Source organism: Crinia signifera, chromosome 5 (genome assembly GCF_055691185.1).
Source record: "Crinia signifera chromosome 5, ASM5569118v1, whole genome shotgun sequence".
Taxonomy (NCBI): domain Eukaryota; kingdom Metazoa; phylum Chordata; class Amphibia; order Anura; family Myobatrachidae; genus Crinia; species Crinia signifera.
The window spans coordinates 129440560-129462336 of NC_139221.1; the positions used below are offsets into that span (position 1 = coordinate 129440560).

At 43.5% G+C, this 21777-nt stretch overlaps 1 protein-coding gene across 1 annotated transcript in view; it reads right to left on the minus strand.

Moving 5' to 3' along the window:
* Nucleotides 1-748: 748 nt before the first annotated feature.
* MYLK4 (myosin light chain kinase family member 4) overlaps nt 749-21777 on the minus strand; it is a 72504-nt gene continuing 51475 nt past the window's right edge. The window contains exons 8-14 of the mRNA XM_083145162.1: nt 20123-20264; nt 17741-17811; nt 16032-16160; nt 8627-8779; nt 6970-7060; nt 5758-5830; nt 749-4851 (exon numbers count right to left, since the gene is read on the minus strand). Coding sequence (XP_083001288.1) covers nt 5783-5830; nt 6970-7060; nt 8627-8779; nt 16032-16160; nt 17741-17811; nt 20123-20264 — 634 coding nt within the window. The 3' untranslated portion in view covers nt 749-4851; nt 5758-5782. The remainder of the gene's footprint in view (nt 4852-5757; nt 5831-6969; nt 7061-8626; nt 8780-16031; nt 16161-17740; nt 17812-20122; nt 20265-21777) is intronic.

Consider the following 21777-nt stretch of genomic DNA (forward strand, 5'->3'; position numbering starts at 1 on the left):
AAAATCTACAATCCTGTTTCATCAAGCAAGCAGCTACAGTATATGCGGCACCATAGTACCGTGTCAATCAATCATAGTAGTGTGAAAATATTTAATTGGTAAAAAGCAAAACGTAGATAGAGAATAATAAAAATAACCACCAACCATGTAAAGTACCATAGCCAAGAGAACAGTAATAGATGTAATTGACTGGGATGCGGTCATTTGGTCGAATGCATTATAGTCGAATGTCATTACATCTAATCCATTAGGTCGAATTGCTAAAAGGTCGACATGATTCTAGGTCGACATGGGAAAAGGTCGAAATGATTCTAGGTCGAAAGGTCATTAGTTCGACAGGTCATTAGGTCGACAAGGTCATTAGTTCGACATTGTCTAGGTCGACATTCACAAAGTCGACATGGGGTTTTTCACTGTTTTTTGAGCTGACATGTGCTGACAGGCGGTATTTCATGCCCTACCATCCACTAGGGCGTGGTGGGAGAATAAAATAGTGTGCCGAGCGTAGCGAGGCACCGTGCCCGACGCATTGCGAGCGCAGCGAGCGATGCGAGGGTATGCAGTGCACTTTAAACTGTGTCCATGTCGACTGTGTTGACATTCAGGTAAAAAAACAGTGAAAAACCCCATGTCGACTTTGTGAATGTCGACCTAGACAATGTCGAACTAATGACCTTGTCGACCTAATGACCTGTCGAACTAATGACCTTTCGACCTAGAATCATTTCGACCTTTTCCCATGTCGACCTAGAATCATGTCGACCTTTTAGCAATTCGACCTAATGGATTCGATGTAATGACATTCGACCATAATGCATTCGACCAAACGATCCCAACCCGTCTGCAATGCTTTAGTAACTAATACTATTAATATATAAAATATATTAAATATGGACTCTCCAAATGAAATTCCAGCAACTGGGTTCCAGTGACCAGTTAGTTTTAGCTTTACTTTAATGAACAGACTCCCATTTTGTGTGGTGGATATGGGGACATATTTATTGCCCACCAAATAATTGACATGGTATACTGGTATACTGTAGGTTCTTTTGGTATACTACACACGGAACACACTAGAGAATAAACTCCAATATAATCTCATCTATGTAGGCAATATTTATGCATGGGTCTGGCCTTATTATCGGCAAACAAACGAAGACATCTGTAGACCTACCAGAAAATAAAACCTAAAATATTGTCTATACCTGTTTATAATATGGCATACATTGACTGGATTACATTAGATCCTGTTGATTATTACAGTTTAATTTGTACATCAGCTGTATACCACATAGCATTTAACACTTACATTTTAATAGTAAATTAAACACCATCCATGGGACACAATCCTCATTCATTATCCTCCAAATTCAAGACCAATCAAGAGTGCCCATATTAGACAAGCAAATACTACTAAAGTGCATTTTATTTATATAGTGTCACTATAGGATATCAATTAGGTTATTCGAATGACTATACATTGTATGAACCATATTTAGGGTTCCTTTCGCTGACTATCCTTCACACCAACGGATTTAGATCTCATGGGGTCCTAGACAAAATACCAGTTTGGGACTCTCCTACAACAATCCATAGCACAATCAATGCTTGGCGTTGTGAACATCGCTATTGCGCACAAATAAAAATTAATCTCCAGGTCTTTTGGTAGTAGGCTTAATACCTGTGGCGCATTTAAAATAAACTGCCCGCTTTGCTTTACAAACATTTTTCATTCTGTCACAGAACATCAAACACTGTAGTCATGCTATGCTCCTCTGAGAACGTTTTGGATGGCCAGGATACATTTTGGGACTTGATGAGCCCTAGGCAGGCACCTAGGTTGCATTGTGGAAAATCCACCTCTGGTCCTTGAGTGTATAAGTCCGTTCATTAAAAGCTAATATGACGACAAATAAGTGTTGGAAGCAGATTAACACTATGGGCGAGATTCTCTATCACAGAAATGCGGTAAAAACCCCGTTATCGGGGTTTTTACCGCATTTCTGTATTCTCTAACCCCCCTTCGCAGTGTCAGCGCTGAGGAGGGAATCGCCAGAAAAAGCTGGCGATCCCCTGCAGAAGCCTATGGGCTTCTTACCGCAGCGCTCTGTGAGGGATCCGTCACGGATCCCTCCCAGCATGCCCCGCGGCCGGCGCGTCGGTCTGCGCATGCGCAGACGGACTCCCGGGTCATAGATCTGGAAGTCCAGCAACGGCGCCGCATCGCAAGGGACAGCTTTTACCGCAAGAGCTGTCCCTTGCGTTAATGACCGCATATTTTAGAGAATATGCGATCATTAGAAATGCGAATGTCGGAATCCCGCCCTATATTATTTCTGATAAAACATTGCGGGCGAGATGTACTAAGCCTTGCAAAGTGATAAAATGGAAAATGATAAAACATCAACCAATCTGCTCTAAACTGTAATTTTTTAAACTGCAACATGGTAGTTGGGAGCTGATTGCCTGGTACGTTCCATTTTATCACTTGTCAAGATAAACTTGTCCCGGATGTGAAAAACATTAGTTCTTCACAATTGTTGCCAATGTTTTACCAATGTTTTTTAAAAAGTTCTCAGGAAAACACACAAGTTCATGAAAATAATGTGTTTTCAGAAATGGCTGGCTAATCAGGGCTAATTAGATAGCTCTTGGCAAACCTATTACTCATGATCAGTGATCGTGGGTAACAGGGTAAAAAAATATATACGTTAGTAGATAAATGATTCCAAAATGAATTATGCATATAATATCACTGAAAAGCAAGGAACAGTAATGCACACTGACAGCAGATTGCTGCATTCTCTTCCCTAAGCATTTTTAATGATTGTTCAAAAACACAGACATACAGTACCAAACATATTGTAAACATTTTCTACTGGTGAATATAAGGGATATTTATTATACTGCAACTAGCATCACAATGTACATTTCACTCAATTTCCAATCATACCTACATATATCATACCTATACATGTATTAACCATTTAAGAAAAAAGTAAATAATATATGTAAGGACTTAACATGTGATGTTGCTCAGTGTAGGTTAGTTCATTGGGCCCTCTGCTGACAATGGTTCCTTGGGAAGGCTAATAAAAATATATGCCTACATGAATAATTATTAAAGTATTGGTTTTAGTTACGTTAAATATGGACCCACCCTTAATGGCAAGGCAGTCCCCACTTTAGATAATATAGGGACCCACTGAAAAATACTACCATTTTGGTGGCTTATAGCATTATATAAAAAACATAAAATATGACACATTTATGTAAATATCTGTAATCATAGCATGAAGCGGTTATCTTAAATTGTCACATGTGAATGGGTAAAGGATACAAAAAGGCTATGAAGATCCGGGCAAGCATACATACATTATGTCAGCCTTATCCAATAGATTCTGAGTTGTTTTTCAAGTAGACAGTGTACAGAGCATGTGTCACTGTTTACTACAACAGGTTGGGTTTAATTCCGCTTGAAGGATTATTTTATACAGGGCTTGTAAACTAGCATTTAATTACTTGTAATCTTTACCTTGCCCTTATTTTCTGAAAATCGTATGTCAGAGAAATGGAGACTACACAGAGTAATGAGTGGCAATCGAATGCTACAGTACATTGCTTAAGTTACAAAATGACCAGGTATTGGAGCCCTCCGTGGTATTGCCCTAAGGATCACATTCAGCAATGTGTCATGTTTGGGGTTTTTGTGCAGCATAAAGGTCACTCTATCAGAAGTTTCAGAGTTTGAAGGACATTTTAAGTATCAAGTTCCCCAAATGTAATCTTAAAAAGCCTTTATTAAAGGCTAACTTGTCAAACGATTGACATATTTTCACAGATAAGTCATTTTTAGCCACATCATACTCTTACTAAAATAATCCCTTCAGTAATCACAACCATAACCAAATGCCTGTGTATAATAGAACACTACCAAACACTCGGCACACCTGAAACTCATGGCAGCTGCGGACCTGAACACTTACTGTAAACATGAACCTACCCCGGCTGCATGTATTTACACACTGAACTCCTTTTGGACACGGTTTGATGGACCAACTAGATGTACTATTGGCTAAAGCAAAGCAAAGTTATAAACAGCAGTTTGATTTAATGTCAAGTTAATTCCTCTAAATATCCCAATCTAAATGGGCAATTTGCTTGGCCTGAATATGTCTAACAAAATCAAAGCCTTTATATTTTAAATATCATGTTGGTCCAGTCAAACGTGTCACCAAGTGCTGAGAAACTAGGTAGCCTCAGCACAATGGCTACTACTAGGAATCTGTACTAAACATGACTTACTGCATATGGCTGTGATTCGTCCTTTCATTAGTTACTTGCAAACTACGCATTTTATGGACAATAGGCCACCCAGACATGGAAACACTGACAGCGCTCCAGGCTAAAAGGGTATCCCAGGGCAAGATATGGATCCAATGTCAACCCATGTATGTACAGTAGTTCAAATCTGTTTAAGTAGAGCCTAGTACAGGAGAAAGCCATGTTTTGGACATGTGGTACAAGTGTGAATGTTAGGAGATTTTCAGAATTATATAATGAGCAGAAGGCAATGCATGTCAACTGGCAATACGAGCATATTCCTGCTCTGCCACTACAGATAAGGATACTCAATCATGTCAACCCCTTGGAAATAGTTAGCAAGAAAGAATCAGGGATTTGGGACAGAGATACAGCAGTGTAACATGTGAAAGTAGAAAGAGCGAAGTTAGCCAAGCCCTGTAGTTGAAATGGCTCTAGTCCAGCTGGTAATTGCCCAAGTCATCTCATAGAAGGTCACAGCACCAGTCTGCTCAAATGTCTCACAGCAGAAGCCACACAGCAGTGTTTCTGAAAAACAAAATACAATACTTGTTAGTTCAACAGTTCATTCTTTTGTTTTTATTACTTTAGGCTACACTACTCTCAAACCCTTATTATTACTTGTTTGGAATGCTAGCTAGAAGCAAGCGCCCCACTTTTTCCAAATAAAGTGACTAGTTTATATCATAAATACAAACGTTAATGACATTGTGTCCATTGAATAGGTAATTACATCTAATACTAGGACTATTAAATCAAAACATATTCAAATAAATAACACATCCTGATTGTTTAACCATTAGAAGACATCTTAAAACACTTTAATTTCAAACAAAGTTCCATCAGACAGAATTATTTCTAAAGGTAGGAAATTAAATCAAAGCAATGGTCTTAAAAGTGGCCTCTGAATGGTTGGAGAAAGACATTTAATGACCAGTACGTATATGGATTTCTCATGATGTTCAGTGGCACGCTGCTAGAGACTCACTTCCACAGAAAGTGTACAAATCAAAAGACTGGTAGTCTAGGGGGCAAGTGGAAGGATCATGTCAATGCAATTGACAGCCTCATGACTCCATCACTCATTCTATAGGAAATAGACATCTCCTGCCAGCATCTACGATTAGCATCTACGCTGAGGATGCAACATCGGATTACCATCAGTAACACCTCTCGGCCAGTGCAGGAAGTCTGCATCTGACAATGCGGATTCTGAGATCAGCATGCCTACAAAATGGGCCCCTGTTTAGTACAATGGTCCCAGTCGCTGCCCCTGCTCTGCCTCCAAATTCCTCAGCATGTCAATCCCGCAGGACCCCAAAATATAAGATTTGCACATAAACTATTGGGTTTGCATACAAATGCGAATCAGGCCCTATAAACAAATTGATGTGTAATATGTGTATTTTCTCTAATCACTTAATTATAACAAACCTGACTATAACTAGTCTGGAACATGTCACTGATCCACAGTTGCCTCCGGAAAAGAACGGCTTTGCATCTTTCCCTAAAACATATATATAAAAAATTAAACGTTTGTTTTATAACCTATTTGTGAACATGTACAAAGGATATAACTGTGAATGTTGCACGCACACACATACACACACACACATACACACACACACTAATATTATTATTATTATTAATAAATAGAGAGATAATATTTAATGCAGATGGGTGACATTATGAGCATTTTAATCTGGAACGATGCCAAATTACTGGAAATATAAGAAGTAATACCAATATTCAAAAAAGGAAAAAGGATTATACAGCTAATTTAGACCTGTAAGCTTTACATCAATAGTGGGGAAATTATTTGAGGGAATTTGGTAACCAACATGGGTTTGTAAAAAAAAATCACTTGTGCCAAACATACCTAATAAGCATTATGAGGAAGTCAGAAAGAACCTAAATAATGGAAATGCAATATATGTGGTCTTCCTGGATTTTGCTTAGGCTTTTGATACTGTGTCACATAAGAGGTAGATCATTTATGCGACTTGTGTGCTAACTCATTCCGGTGAATCCTAGGAGTATTGTCTTCTCTATGTTGATGGGAGACTGGTACTAAAGAAACCTTTACTTGAACCTTGGATTTGTGAGCCTTGTCTTTTGTGGGAGAATGTTTTCTGAAGTTTACAGATACCTTTATGTGAAAATAGGGCTATCCCTAAGATCAGTGTACTATATAGGACCCCCTGTGTTGGATGAAGTGTATCTGAAAACAAAGAAACCTTTAATGTGCACATAGGGACCAATATCAAGGTCAGGGAGGCTCCTAGGCGTAACTCTGAGGAAAGCATTTGCTTTTGGTCACCTACTGTGTTGCACATGCTGCTGCAGGCAGGAGAAGGTAATACACCACTAGACCACTAGGGATGACTCGTCTACAGGCTGTCAAAGTCAACATATCAACCATGTAGACATGATGAGCGTCAAAATGATCACTGTCGAATTGCTAAGTATTACAAATGTCTGTTTCTTTGAATTTTCAACTTTCGAGTATGTTTATTCCAACATTTGTATCATACAGTATTCTACTGCAAAGGAGTTATTTAAGAAATATATGTGATTTTCATGATTTTCAGTCAGAAACTAAGAAAATCAACAATCTACTATTTTATGACTCAGATCAGAACATACCACTTTAGATATATGCTGGCTGATTGTATAGTGCAATTTGGAGTCTGCTAACCATGGATGTTTTAAAGCTTCGGTTGCACTCATTCTCCAGCTGTAGAGCAAAAAACAGTTAGAGTACATGGGGTGAAAACAAATACATTTTGAATATCAGAAGAAAATAGATAAATGTACAGTATATATTTATGTGTAGGGTAAGCAGCTACAAATGTAAAATGCATATCAAAATTGGAACTGTCAAAGACAAGTACATTATTTTAATAGGGGACATACAGTACCACCCTTGCCATCAACTATTCAACTTCTAATTATTGTGTAAGGTCATTTTACCTATACCCTTCACACTTTACCCCCCCACCCCCACCCCCACCCATTGGTGCATAAAATCAAATAGGAGGGGGGCTACTAATTACATTGGCATGGGCCCAGTAGGGGTATGGCTCTGCTGTGCAAGGGGTACAATATAGTAACGTCCAGTCAATCTTATTTTAGACCAGTGTGACCACACCCTAGGTTTTAGGATAAGCCTCTTATCACATGGGCCCTTCATTCATCTATGACTATCTCTAGGAGGAACAAACATCCAGCTGGGGCAGCATACAATAGGTTGGTCTATTCTCCTGGGAGTCTGAAAAAAACATGCTGAAATTTAAGTATCTCCCAGGTGAAGCTACAAGTGAGGACTTGCAGTATCGCAGTTCGGGATGCTGGCAGTCTAAATCCTAGTGGTGGAATCCCAACTGGCAGCTAAAATACAATCCCAACATCACTAGGAATACGGATGCCAGAATCCTGACAGTCGGCATCCCAACAGAGGCATCCCGTTCATAAGTTTGCTGGTTGTTTCTTAGTGTTAGGCCTAGGGGGTGCGGTATAAGCACTGGTGGATGGGGTGGGCACTCAAAAAGGGGGGGAGGGGTAGGTTTATGGTTAGACTGTATTAAGGATGGATAAGGAATAGGCACTAATGAGAAAGGTTAGAGTTAGGCTTTGCAGTGTGGTTAGGTTTGGGCAGCAGGTAGGGAGGACTAGGGGGGTAGGGGGAGAGGGTAACATACTTACCCAACCAAAACATGTGCCCAACCCATTTGTTTCTATGCTAGTTTTCATGGGACCCCCCCCCCCTGTCAGTCTATCCATCACCGTGGGTCTCAGGTCCTACCGATTGTCAGGGGTTTCCCACATCCTGCTTCTGCCACCAGTCTATCACGCATGTCCCAATCAAAAATGCCTTACCCAAAGTGACCACCACCTCATCTAGGATCTTTAATAACTGTCTAACTGAGGCGGTGCCCATTTTGGGAGGGACGGTTTAACTAAAGGTAGGTGACAAACTGCAGACAGGCAGCTGCAGGTTCTGTCAGTGACATTGCTTAGCTCTCACAGAACCCCAACACCCATACCCACAAGCCACCCAGTGCCTCCAAGCCACTGCAGGGTCTTCAGTGGCTATTGCTATGCTACTCCTGTTGGGATTCTGATCTTGGGGAGATTTCTGTTGGTCTCTGACAGCCAGCATCCTGACCACCTACACAAATTAATTATTTCAAAAGAGAATCCTATTTTACAAGCTTCAAAAATGTATTCACTAGTAAACATAGTGCAAAACATGCATTTTTTCAATTGTTTTATCATAATTGGTTTAGTACACATGGCTTACCATTTTTCCTTTATAAGCAACTTAGTGATGAAATCTTTAGCTGAATCTGAAATATTTAGAAATTCATCCCCTTCAAAATCAAACAGAGCTACAACGATGTTGTTTAGAGTTTCATTGTCATCTTCACCTAGAAATGGTGAGAGCCCACTCAATCTAATGGGAAAAAAATGTGAATCATAATGTTATAAAACTGTGTCATAGAAAGAAAATGTCATGTATATACAACTATATAAAGTACTGTAGTAAAGAATCATCCCTTAAAACAAAGACCGTGTGGCCTTATGTGGAAATATGACACTATCTTAGGCCTCGCTCCCAATACTGCTGAAAGCATGTGGATGGATAAATAAGAACTATAACCCATTCTTTTCAATGAGACCACATATACTGTATTCGCATTTCTGCTTAATCTAGACAGCATTAACATTTGCGTATTTTCACAGCCATTGCGTACAAAGTTGTAGCAGCAAATGCATTTGTGTATATCTCTGAATTAGACCTAAAAGATTATTAATCACAGTGGGAATGTATTTTGAGTATCACCACTTGTTGGCGAAAAGCATTATCACTTTTGCATTTCATACTGTATACTGGGTAGATGTACTAAGGTTCGAAGAGGGATAAAATGGACAGAGATAATGTACCAGCCAATGAGCTCCTATAGGTGTAGCCACACTCATCATGACTGGACTTGCCAAGCCTGTGAGTCATTTGCTGTGGTGCACATGCACTCCGGCGTGTGGGTGGGTATATTTGCACCTGTGCTACAGTGTTCCCCAAGACTGCGGCCGAGGGGGGGTGGGGTGCACAGTCACGCCCATGGTAATCGGCCTGTGACGTTGGTACCGGCCCATCACCGGATGTCAGCTACCCGCCTGCTTTCTGGCAAATGCGCACGCATATCTCAGTTGACCTGAAAGTCACTTTAGATATGTGTTCAGTCACCACATCATTCGATGGATGGCGACCATCGAATGATGTGGGTGTTTCCCCATAGCCTGCGAATGGATGTTTATGTTAAACATCCATTCACAGCCAGGCCAAGCAACAGAGGGGGGTCAAAGGGGAAAGCTGATCCGGGCCTGACCATTTGAAGGGCCCCAGAGCTATCCCCCCCCCAGCCGTCCAACAGCTTACATCCCCCCAGCGTCTTTCAGCCTGCTGCAGTCCTGCAGGCATCAGCTCAATCAGCTCAGCTAGCCACACATACTGCCCGGGCGTGTGGCTCGGCAGTTGCCCCCCCCCCACTTGGAGCCTGAGGGACGTGGACAGAGCTAAACAGAGCTTAATTGGGGCGTGGCTACATGGGATTTAAATGAGGCGGAGCTACACAGGACTCAATGGGGGCGGGGCTACAGGGCACTCACACAGTTGCACTTGCTGCTGCTGCCTGAACAGGAACCAGGAAGAGAGGCTGCTGCAGTTCCAGGAACCAGAGGCGTAGCGAGGGTGGTGCCGGTGGAGCTCAAGCTCCAGGAGCCCTCTATGGTGGTGGCGCCACAGTGCAGGGAGATGACAGCAGTCACAGCACTGCTGTGCCCCACATGGAGAGCTCTCAGCGGAGTAAGGAGATGCCGGCAAAGGGGGACACTCTACAGTGATGTGTTTGACCCAGCAGCGGAGTGTGAGAGGCAGCGCAGGAGAACAATCGTCGGGCATCGCAGGTGAGCACTGATGAAGGGGGGAGGGGCAAACAACTTTAAACACACACCTCCCGACTCCTGCAGTCCGGCTGTGCGCCCTCCCAGTCAGCCAGGCTGAGTACGGACCAGTGCCTGAGTGCTATACTCAGCACTTAGCAGACCCTTTGCTTGGAAGTGCAGAGCCATCGGAGTCTGGGGGGGGGGCACATGCAGCACGCAGAGCGATGGTGAAGGAGGGCACATGCAGCACGCACAGCGATGGCGGAAGAGGGGGGGCACATTGCTGAGAGGCGGCAATGTCGGGAAGCAGCAGCAGCCATTGACGGGCACAGCGATGGCGGAGAGGCGGCAATGTCGGGAAGCAGCAGCAGCCATTGACGGGACTCAGCATTAGAGGCCCCGTGAATCTGCGATCTAAACCCCGCCCACACATTTTATGACACCCTGCGCAGGGAGTAATCACAGGCGCAGCAGCTAGAGACAGAGTATTACTCCGCGGGCCTGCCATTGTTATCAGTTGCCTAGCAACGTCCACGCTGGACTGCTGAATATATTGAACTGCTGTGAGACTTCCGCGCACCCGCTTGTGAGTCACCTGCCTGAGTGTGTGAATCAACGGTCCCAGTCCCCCCGGGGTGCTGCAGAGGAAGCAAAGTGTTCCCCACCATGGACATGCTTCGGCTACACAGGAGGAAGAGGACGTCTCTCTTCTGGTAAGTTGCTTCCTTAGCCCATGCCACAACCAGACCAGTAGCCCAGTGTCCTGCCCAGTAGTCGGCTGTGGGAGGAGTCCGTGTTGATTTTCACCTAATCCCCCCCACCCTCCTAAATGTAAAGTGTACATCTGCCCCTTTTTCATCCCTGCAGTGTCAGGCTAGGCAGGGGGGCTAGAGGGGTCTATGTGGCATAAGAACTTAAAAATATGTATAATATATTCAAATGATAATTATTACATTATTTTTAAATGATGTATTTTATATATCTCTCTCTCCCTGTCGCTCTCTCTTCGTATCTCCTAGTCACTGATTCTCCTCACCATCACTGTCTCTCCTTCTCTCACTGTCACTTTCGGTCTCACCATCACTGTCTCTCCTCTGTCACACTCTCACTGTCCCTCTCGCCGTCACTGTACCTCTCTATCTCACAGTCACTGTCCCTCCTCTCTCTCACCGTCACTCTCTTCCGTCTCTCTCTCCATCGCTACCTCTCCTTGTCACTGTGCCTCCATTCTCTCACTGTCGCTCTCGCTCCCCATTCCTGTCTCTCCTCTCTCTCCTTGTCACTTTCTCTCCTTCTCCCTCTCCTCGTTACTGTCCCTCTTTCTCTCTCACTGTCACTGCCCTTCCTTCCTTCTCTCTCTCTCTCACACTGTTGCTGTCTCTCCTCTCTCTCCCGGGTGGGGGGCCCATAGCAAGTATTTTGCTATGGGGCCCATTAAGCTCTAGTTACGCCCCTGCTACAGGTTTTTATTATTGCAAACAGACAAAGGTAAAAATCCTAAAGTGCTGCATTCAGGGCCGATCAATATTCCATATTGCAAAAATTTCCATCCAGAGAGATTTTGAAAAGGAGACCATGCTAAGTATGCAGCTTTCATACCTGTACTCCTACAAATAATTCACTTACTTTGCTAATAGACTATAAAATAAGAGAAACCTTTGGAGATTATCATTGTAAGGTGTAAAAAATAATGCTTCCCAGTTTGCTATATTTTAAAGATCAACCATTCCCTAAATGTATGGACCAAGCTTTAATAGAAGTAACTTACTGCTTTTCAAAGGAGGTTCAGCAAATTTATTTTGTACTGCTTTATTTTTTACAGTCCTGGCACAGGTTGATCAGAATAACATGAAAATAGATACACAATTGTGAACCACTCTGATATGATTGGCAACTAAAGGATATTAGTTCCAGTATTGAAACTAAGGGTCATATTCATTATCCAGCCCTGATTTTTCCTGCAATAATTTAGTTGAAGATGTGGATAATACACTAGCAGGGATATTGTGTTGTGTCAGCGCTCTGATTTGACCTGAGTGTTATTGTACATGCAGGGCCGGATTAACAATGGGCCTGATGGAGCTACAGCTCCAGGCCCACTCTCCAAATAGGCCCATTTTGTAGCTGAGGGTCAGGGCTTTCCAACAAGCCCAGCCCCACTTTGCTAGCCTCCCGGGAACTGGAGATACCGCCAGGCAAAGCTGGAACATTTTCCCCATAGGATAACATGAGACCCGTTAATTCCGACCCCCACCTGGTTCCAACGGCATCACAGAAGCTCTAGGTTGATCTCAGTATAACCCAAATTGCTGGACCTTCAATCTAGTACCAGGTTGGTCCATATGGGTTCATTGGCTCCAGAGATATTGCGGGTAAAACGATTTTTTTCGTTTCTGAAATGTAATTTTATGGCTGTTCATGTTGTTTGAGGACAGATTTCTCTGGAACCAAATGGCCCAGTTTCGCAGGACCAAAATAATTTGAAAATCATTTAAAGCCCACATGTAAATGGGTCAGTTGGCTCCAAAGATATAGCTGGTTGTTTAAAGGGGGGGGGCGGGGGGTAGTTTTCTCTCATCACACCAGAAAATGCAGGAACTAGGCTGGTATAATAGGGGCCAGCCAGGGTAAATCCCTGCATTTTCTAGTGTGAAAGGGGTATTATTTCAAATAGCCGGGGCCTGCATTGCTCTGAAAACAGCCATGCAGCCCCCTGCTCTCTGTCCGGCTGTCAATGGCTGTCATTTCTGCCCGGCGGCGGCTGTCCCCCAGTTACCGCAAGCAAGTATTCCCCCCTTGGCAATGAGCATGCAATCCCACATGGCAATGAGCATGGAAGCCCTGGCAATGAGCATATAGGTAAGCAGCACTTATGTAGCATAATTTTTAATAGGCATTATGGTGTTTGGCTTAATACGTAATGGACATTATGCTGTGTGGCTTAACATGCAATGGGCATTATGGTGTAAATTTTGAATGTGCGCCTTTGGCGCGCAATGCCCCTGTTTATGAAGCATATTGTGCATTATTGCTCAATCTGTTTGTTATAGTGTGTATTTTTGCTCAATCCATGTGGCAAAATGGAAATTTTGCCTTAATGTGTGTGGCATAACGTGAATTTTGACTCTATCCGTGTGCCATAGTGTGAATTTCGGCTCAGTTGGTGTGAATTTTTGCTCATTCCATGTGGCATAATGTGTAAGAGGCAAGTACAGTATAAAGGGGTTACTATTTTGTTGCATGATTTGTATAAGGAGTATATGAGGTCCGGTATGATATGCCAGTGGCCGGAATCCCGGAGGTCGAAATACCGACGCCGGAATCCTGACCGCAGCAATGCCGACAAAGGGGGGCTTTGGATCGCTCCCCCTTGTAGGCACACTGTGCTGGCCACGCAGCGAGCCCGGTGCATCGCTACGCTCGGCACACTATTTTATTCTCCCTCTATGGGTGTCGTGGACACCCAAAGAGGGACAAAGTGCCGGCCGGGATTCCAGCATCAGTATTTCGACCATCGGGATTCCGACCACCGACATATTGACCGCATCCCGGTATATAGTGTGGTAAACTTAGGTGACCACATAAAAGGTGCTGAAATGTTGTCTACCAAGTTTTGGCTTTCAGTATTTTTTTTTTTTATGACTGGAGTGCCGCCTCACCCCGCAAGTATCTTACGATCTTAGGACATCAGCATCCTGTGGGTGCACCTTTGGAGGGCACCCGCCAATATATCTCCCTGCATTTTTCCTATGCCAGCCCCCTGCCTTTTCCAGGCATATGTAATTAGTTGAAAGTAGTTACACAAATAGAGACACACCCATGAGCAGACCACCCAACCAGAACACTAGCCACGCCCTCCACATTATTAGGTGTTGGCCACAACCCTTATTATTGCGCATTATAGGCCCTTGATAATTTTCAGTCCCAGGCCCATTTAGACCTGAATCTGGCTCTGTGTACATGCAGGAATGCAGTGCAGGCTTGTACACTACTGAAGGGGGGTGCAGGATCTGAGTGGATCCCGCTTTGTAACTTGGGCCTCTGTAAATCAATGCATCCTACTCAGGGGTATAGGGAGGGTGGAGCCGGTGGAGCACGAGCTTCGGGAGCCGAAAGATTACAGGGCACCAGAGCCATGCACCACAAACTGTGCCGCCGGCTCCGCCGCCATGTTCGTCCATTCCCCAGCCTGCTCCTTGCTCTGTCCAGCTAAGCTGCGGAGCTGCCCTGTCCACCTCTATTTTCAATTAAGACTCCCGCTGGACCGCTAGCCAATAGGCACTCGCGGTCCAGCAACCAATCAGAAACAGCATTGGTGGCTGCAGGACCGCGATAGCCTATTGGCTAGTGGTCCAGCGGGAGACTTAATTGAAAATAGCGGTGGACAGGGCTTGGCACAGCGGGGAGCGGGCAGGCTGCAGACCCCTTTGGCAACAAGCTATTTAGTCCCCCTTGGCAACAAGCTATTTAGTCCCCCTTGGGCAACAAGCTATTTCGTCCCCCATGGCAACAATGGGGACTATGTGTGGCCTTATGTGTAATTGGCATTATGGCATGAGGCTTTATGTGAAATGGGTATTACAAAGTTCGCTTAAATGTGCAATGGGTCTTTTCGCCGCACAAGAGCCCCATCTACTACAAATTGGGGGGGTGGGAACATGCCCCTGCTCCGGGCACCGTGGCACCTAGCTACACCACTGCCAGGAACTTCCAGGCAGGGACACCCAGCCAGTAAGGCTGCACCCTGCTGGTGATTCTGAGGTAAGTGTACTGCAATTGGTGTGTGCATATATGTGGGGTGGGTTATGGTTAGGGTTCGGAGGGAGGTAAGGGTTAGGTTACAGCATAACAGGGTTGGCACTAGTAAGGAGAGTCAGAATTAGTCGGCAGGAGGGGGGAGGGTTAAGGAGCATGTCGGTGTAAAAGAGCAGAGGCTGGGGCATGAGGGAGTGCTTAAGTATGAGAGCAAGAGCTGCGTGGTGAGGGAGCGCATCAGTGTGATAGAGAGCAGGCTGCAGGGTGAGGGAGCATGTCAATTGATATAGCATAGGCTGCAGGGTGAGAGAGAGCATCAATGTAATAGAATGCAGGGTGAGGGAGTGCGTCAGTATGCAAAAGCGCAGACCACGTTTGAGGGAGCATTTCAATTGATAGAGCGCAGGGTGAGGGAGTACGTCAGTGTGCTAAAGCGCAGACTGTGGGGTGAGGGAGTGCATCAATGTGATAGAGCACAACCCAGTAATGAGCATGCGCTCCCAGTTTATGTCCTGGCAAAAGGGCGGGGGGGGGGGGTAATAGTGTTTGAGGGGGCCCTGAGAGATATCAATGTATGCCGGCCCTGTTCGCAGCCAGTGTGAACGGATGTGGCATGCGAGGGGGTGGGCGGGGTACCGGCATTCGGTGGGTGGTGTCTGGGGGACTCGCAATGCTGCGAATTCGCAACCTTGCGAATCAACCAGAATAACCCCTAGAATGTGTAAAATATTCCAAAACAGCCAATGAATGAAATCACAATCACTGTTTATGGATGATAATGAAATCTGCTGCCTGCTCACTCTAGCCTGGTGTGAGGGAGATACATATATTTATCTTCCAGCTGGCCTTGCTATTTCAGCTACGCCACTCATGTCTTCCCTTTCAAATGTAACTATAAAACCGTTTTCTGCAAAAGCGTGTATAGACAGGAAACCAAATAAAAATGTGAAAGAAAATAGATAAAATATGTTTCACACAAAACAGACATATGATTTTGGCCAACTCACAGCATGTAAGCGATGACTCCCACACTCCACATGTCTGTGGGAAAGGAGACAAATTCGTAGTTCACAACTTCAGGGGCAAGGAACTCTGGAGTTCCAAAGTGCACTTTCAATTTTTCCCTTGGTTTATACCTAGAACATGAATAAAAGATAAAGTGAAATTTCAAAGAAATGACAAAGAATAAGAGCTTCCAACAGAGGCTCAGATTTTGGCAGTGCGGTGTTACACCATTACTTCAAGCATACTCCACAGAGAGAATAAGGTCTGACAGTGTCAGACTGACACAGAACATAAACAGCACTCATATTTACAATGAAAAATAACCAGAGTGGAATAAACTGGCATGTAATGTTACAGGAGAAACGCCTAGGAGGTTATTCCACATAAATCACATCTGAGCACATACTGTAAACAATATGACAGTTTGTGTGCTTTATTGTAAATGTTTTCTGTCTCTGCTGAAGTTATAGCAATTTTAAGGGGGAAATCAGCAAACAAATCATGTAATCTGTGATAAATATTCACTCTTGTTTATCATCTTGTAATATTATTTTAGAACTCAGTTCGTAGGTCTTTTACATTCTTTTCTATATTAGAAGAGAATATACAGTACATGAAGCATATACAGTATGCGGTAAGATGTGCCTTATGGCCCACATACATTATTGTGATTTCTCTGAGGTGGGGAGTCAGGGACAACCCCACTTGAGCATCCCAGGACCTTCCTTATCGCATGCAATATATCGCAGGTGTTGCTTTTACATGCAATAGATTGCATGCAATGCCATTCCCTGCCACCAGGAGGCTGGACGTGCAAGCTGGCCCGATCTCTGACTCCGATACAATGCGCATTGCATCAGATTTAATGTCAAACACATTCTCGGCCAGATCCATTGGAATCGGGTGAAAAGTGGCCAAATAACACTAGTGTATGACCAGCTTGTCAAACAGAGGTTGGTAAACAAAGTCGCTTATGTCATGTGCAAAGGTCAATTCATATATAGAAACCTTTTGCCCACAAAATATAATGGGGATTTCCATCCACTTGCATCTAAGCTAGCCATCACTTGAATCTGGCCTCATTGTACAATATCAGCAGTGATTCTTCTTCATATGCTTTATGACAAGTTGATGGTCAACTAAACAACAGAGCTGGATATTAAGGTACATTTTCCCTGGTACTCAGGGGAATATCATTTTTTGGTTGACATAGATAATTCTTGTGGACACACAAAATGTTCACATCAGCTAAAAATACATTTAGAATACACTCCTTCTGTACCTAGGGTTATATTTAATAAAGTGCAAGTTACAAAAGTGGACATATTGCCCTTTAGCAACCAATCACATTCTAGATATTATCTTTAAACGTGTGCTACATAAATAAGTACAATCTTATTGGTTACTATGGGCAACACCTTCACTTCTACAAACCCACACTAGTAAATATACCCCGTACTGTATACTAAACTTTGCTGAAACCCTTTATGTGCTAAAACTTACCATGCAGAGGCCTGCTGTAGCTACACACCTTATCCATGGCTTTCATTGTAAGCTTTAGGCTTAATGCCAAAACCCATTCATGTAGAGATAGAAACTGGTCTACAATGCCCACATTATTATTCACTATATCGCGCTCAAATTATTATTCACTAAATAGCCTTATATTACCACTAAACATAAAACAGCTTACCAATTCGTAGAAACTTACCTTCTAGCCAAGCCAAAATCAATAATTTTGATCTGATAATCAGCTCTGCTTACACACATGATGTTCTCTGGCTGAAAAAAAAAGACACTCATTGTTAATGGCATGACTAAGGCTATGTACACATTAGAACGATGGGATATGATAAGATATTGTATACAGTTTCCCTTGCTCTCCCGGACATGTGATATCTTATGTACACACTATACAATGTGACATAAAATCATAAGATCATAATATGTACATAGCATCACCCAATATCTTACCATCAAGCCTGCATGCAGGTCTATCCTACAATGTCTCATTAGATGCATAGGAGCGAGCATCTTATGACACATCATGTGTACACATTATACAATATCGTACTGAACTGAACTAAACCGTAACAATTGTGTACAATATTGCATACTGTGTATGGGCTGTGTATGGGCCCTTAAGTACATACTGTGATAATATAAATGTTATGATGGTATCAGTGACCCCGCCCCCTAACTCTATTTTCCTGGCCAAGTGTCCACGGACAAGTGCTAGAGCTAGGCTTCACCTGTACCCGTCCCGGCTGTAAGGGCGAATTAGGTCCGCCCAGACTCCGTTACAGGCAGGAGTTATGTGATGACAACTTATCCGCGGAGACTGACCAGGAACAAGAGAACAGACTAACTCAGACAGGAATGTAGCGAGGCACCGATCCCCCAAGTGACTAGACAGCCTGATGTGCCCCTGGGGTCTAATAAACAATACCAAATGTAACAATACACAGAGGATGTTATGAGCAATACCAATGTAATAATACATAGAGGATGTTATGAGCAATACCGGTGTAACAATACACATAAGGTGTTATAAGCAAGAAACAAGGATCTGCCAGTAATATAATGATGGGTAAATCCCCAACTTATCTGCACGGAGGAAACAGCAGGGAAGCGGGAACAACAAGGTACTGGCAGGCAGGATAACCAGGATAGGAACACTGGAATACGGGGATAACACTTCTGGATAGGCAGGGAACCAGGCTGATCAAAGACAACAGCAAGACTCCAGGAACCGGGAACACTCTGGACACGCTGACACAGAACTATAACCGGCGTCTGACCAGCCTTCCCAGGAAGTTTAAATAAGACCTGTGACCAATGATCTGCTGCCGCTGCTGTAATCAAGGAGGCGCAGCTGAGCGCTGCACCTGTTCCTCCGCATGGCGGCCTGGCGTTACCCGTCGCCTAGGCAACCGCTGCGGCAGAAGAGGAAGTGTCCGTGTAGAAGATCCTGGGCACTCAGTGAGGCCCGTCGGAGGTCTGAGCGTGCTGACGTGGCGGCGTCTTGGTTGCCTGGCAACACCCGGGACACGCTGTTTAGAGGCTGTTGCGTGAGCGCTGGAACTGCTCACGCGGCCTCTAACAATAAATGGAGTCATGTAATTTTATGATTTGTACTACAGGGTATTCTAACTTTCAATTTAACATGAATGCATACTTGCCTACTTTTAAAGTCTCCGTGTCAGCAGCACTTCAGCGGGAAGGGCCTGATGTAGATGTCATCAAGCCCCGCCACCAGCACTGCAAATCCCCCAATTCGCATGTCCAAGAGGAGAGTGGTGGCTAAATGGTACTATTTGCACATTTAGCCTGCCCCCTCCTCCCGAAAAGCCACAAATCGCGGTAATTGGTCGGGAAGATGGGGTGAGTCCAGCAGAATCTGGAGGTGGGTTCCCTCATGGCAACCCTGCACGCTTACTCGGGGATCAGCAATGGAAAACATAAGTGCACTGTAATGTTAATTACCTCTGATGATTAGGTGCCTACTAATTAATCTCTTGCAAGCCCCGTACACACGGGGGAGATATATTGCTCAGCAATATATTGCTAGCAATACATTGATGAGCAATATATTGCTCAGTGTCTCCTTTACATCAGCGACCAGAGATGGTAGCTGATGAAAGGGAACCTCTGCCGGCGGTGCCGCAGAGGTAATTAGCTGGTCGCAGGAGCAAGCTCCTGCGACCAGCGATTACAATGGGGCTGAAAATGGGAGTGCGCACCCGGCGATTTATCGCCGGGGCACACTTTCAGCACTTTGACCATTTATTCTGAGAGTAATGCAACAGATATCAAGGAAGGTCTCCGTTTACTTTTGCAAGAAAAGTCCCCATCTGCACCTATCCACTGTAGGTGGATTATGAAAAAGCCCAAGAAGCAACAGTTTTCACTAGCGCTTTAGCAATTGTAGACTATAGGCACAAAAGGCAAGCTGAGCCTGAACTCGCAATTAAAGTTATAGCCAAAGGTAAAATTGCCATACAAAATAGCAATACAGTACTTCAGCCACTTGATCCAATGACATCATAATGACACCCTGTCTACACGTGTTATCAAAATGATTGTACAGTACCTTAAGATCTAGATGTATAATGTACATTTGATGCATGAACTGAATTCCTTCACAGATTTGCTTTATAAATAATATTACATCCACTTCAGAGAGATTGCAGTTCTCATCAATAATCCTGTCAAAGAGTTCTCCACCATCTACACTGTTAAAGGAGAAAATAAATGTGTCACTTCAAATGTATAGCCCAGTGTATGTCATTAGTTCTTCTATTTATTTCTTTTGCATACTTTCATTTAAATACAGCTTTACATTACACTCAATATGAGATTCCAGTTCAATAGCATAAGTAGAATGAACAACCTAATGTGATAAGACGCAGATTCTCAAAGTCGGTCCTCAGGACCCCACACAGTGCATGTTTGGCAGAATCACAAGTGAAATAATTAGTTCCACCTGTGGATCTTTTAAAATGTGTCTGTCAATAATGAGTGCACCAATCAAGTGACCTGGAAAATGTGAACTGTGTGGGGTCCTGAGGACCGAGTTTGAGAACCACTGTGATAAGATGATTGTATAGCATGGCTAAAAAGAAATATACAAATGCAATGTAATGTATATTATTAGGGGTCTGTCTAGCCATTAATTACACAAACTACTATAAACATGTGTATACGAGTTGTGTTGCCATAAGAGAAACTGACATTTTTAATCAATATTATGTCAATCAATTAGGTATCTACCATTTGTATTTTTGTATCTTCTGGTAAGCAGTGATGCATGGGTCAAAGTGAAGATATCGTTTGCACCAAGGTCCGTTGTGATGAATAAGAGATTGTTCCATCACTCATCAAGTACTGTGTAGTAAAATTAGCTTTATTCCAGGGCGAAGGCAAATCACACTGACCATTGGCACAATTGCCACTTGTGCAGGTGTGTACATGGCCTAAGTCCCACCCTTGTATTCATTCAGAGTCACGATTGAGACACATGGGGCGGTATGTAATTGTTTTTCACCAGCATTTCAGCGCGCTATCGCCGGGGGTGGTGAGCTGAAATGCATGAATACATTGCTAAACCTGCTCATAAACAGCGTGATATGTGCATAAAAATAAATCATTTAAATATTGCTCTAGATTCCCCTGTCATTTTAGACAGGAGATCGGGCACGTTATATCACTTGAATAACAGCCATGGGGGAGGAATTTACAAATGATGGAGTACAGTCAATACAAATGGAGAAGTGGCAAATTTACTTAGCTGCTCTATTATCCGGCTTTGTATTTTCCAATGTCAGAGCCAATCAAAATTTACGGCAGCCAAATATGTATGAGCCTCCAGCATCGCACAAATCAGTCAGATCCGTGCAGGCTTCTCAGTGTAAAGAAACCCACGAAAAATAAATAATTAATTATTATAATCATTGAGCCGGACCTGGTTGCAGAAATATAGGGAGAAAAAAAGCTGGGGTCCCCCTGTATTTGTATAACAAGCACCAAGTTCATGGCCAGATCCTGTTTTCCAAAATACGGGGAACAAAAAATGTATTAGGTCAACACGACATGAGTTTTTAATGATTTTATTTTGAAACCAATTGTTCATACTGTACTATCCCAGTGGACGTAGAGGGGGAATATAAAAGTGTGCCGAGCCTTGCGAGGGGATGCGGTACACTAATACGATGTCAATGTTGACCGATGCGATCACAGACATGGTCA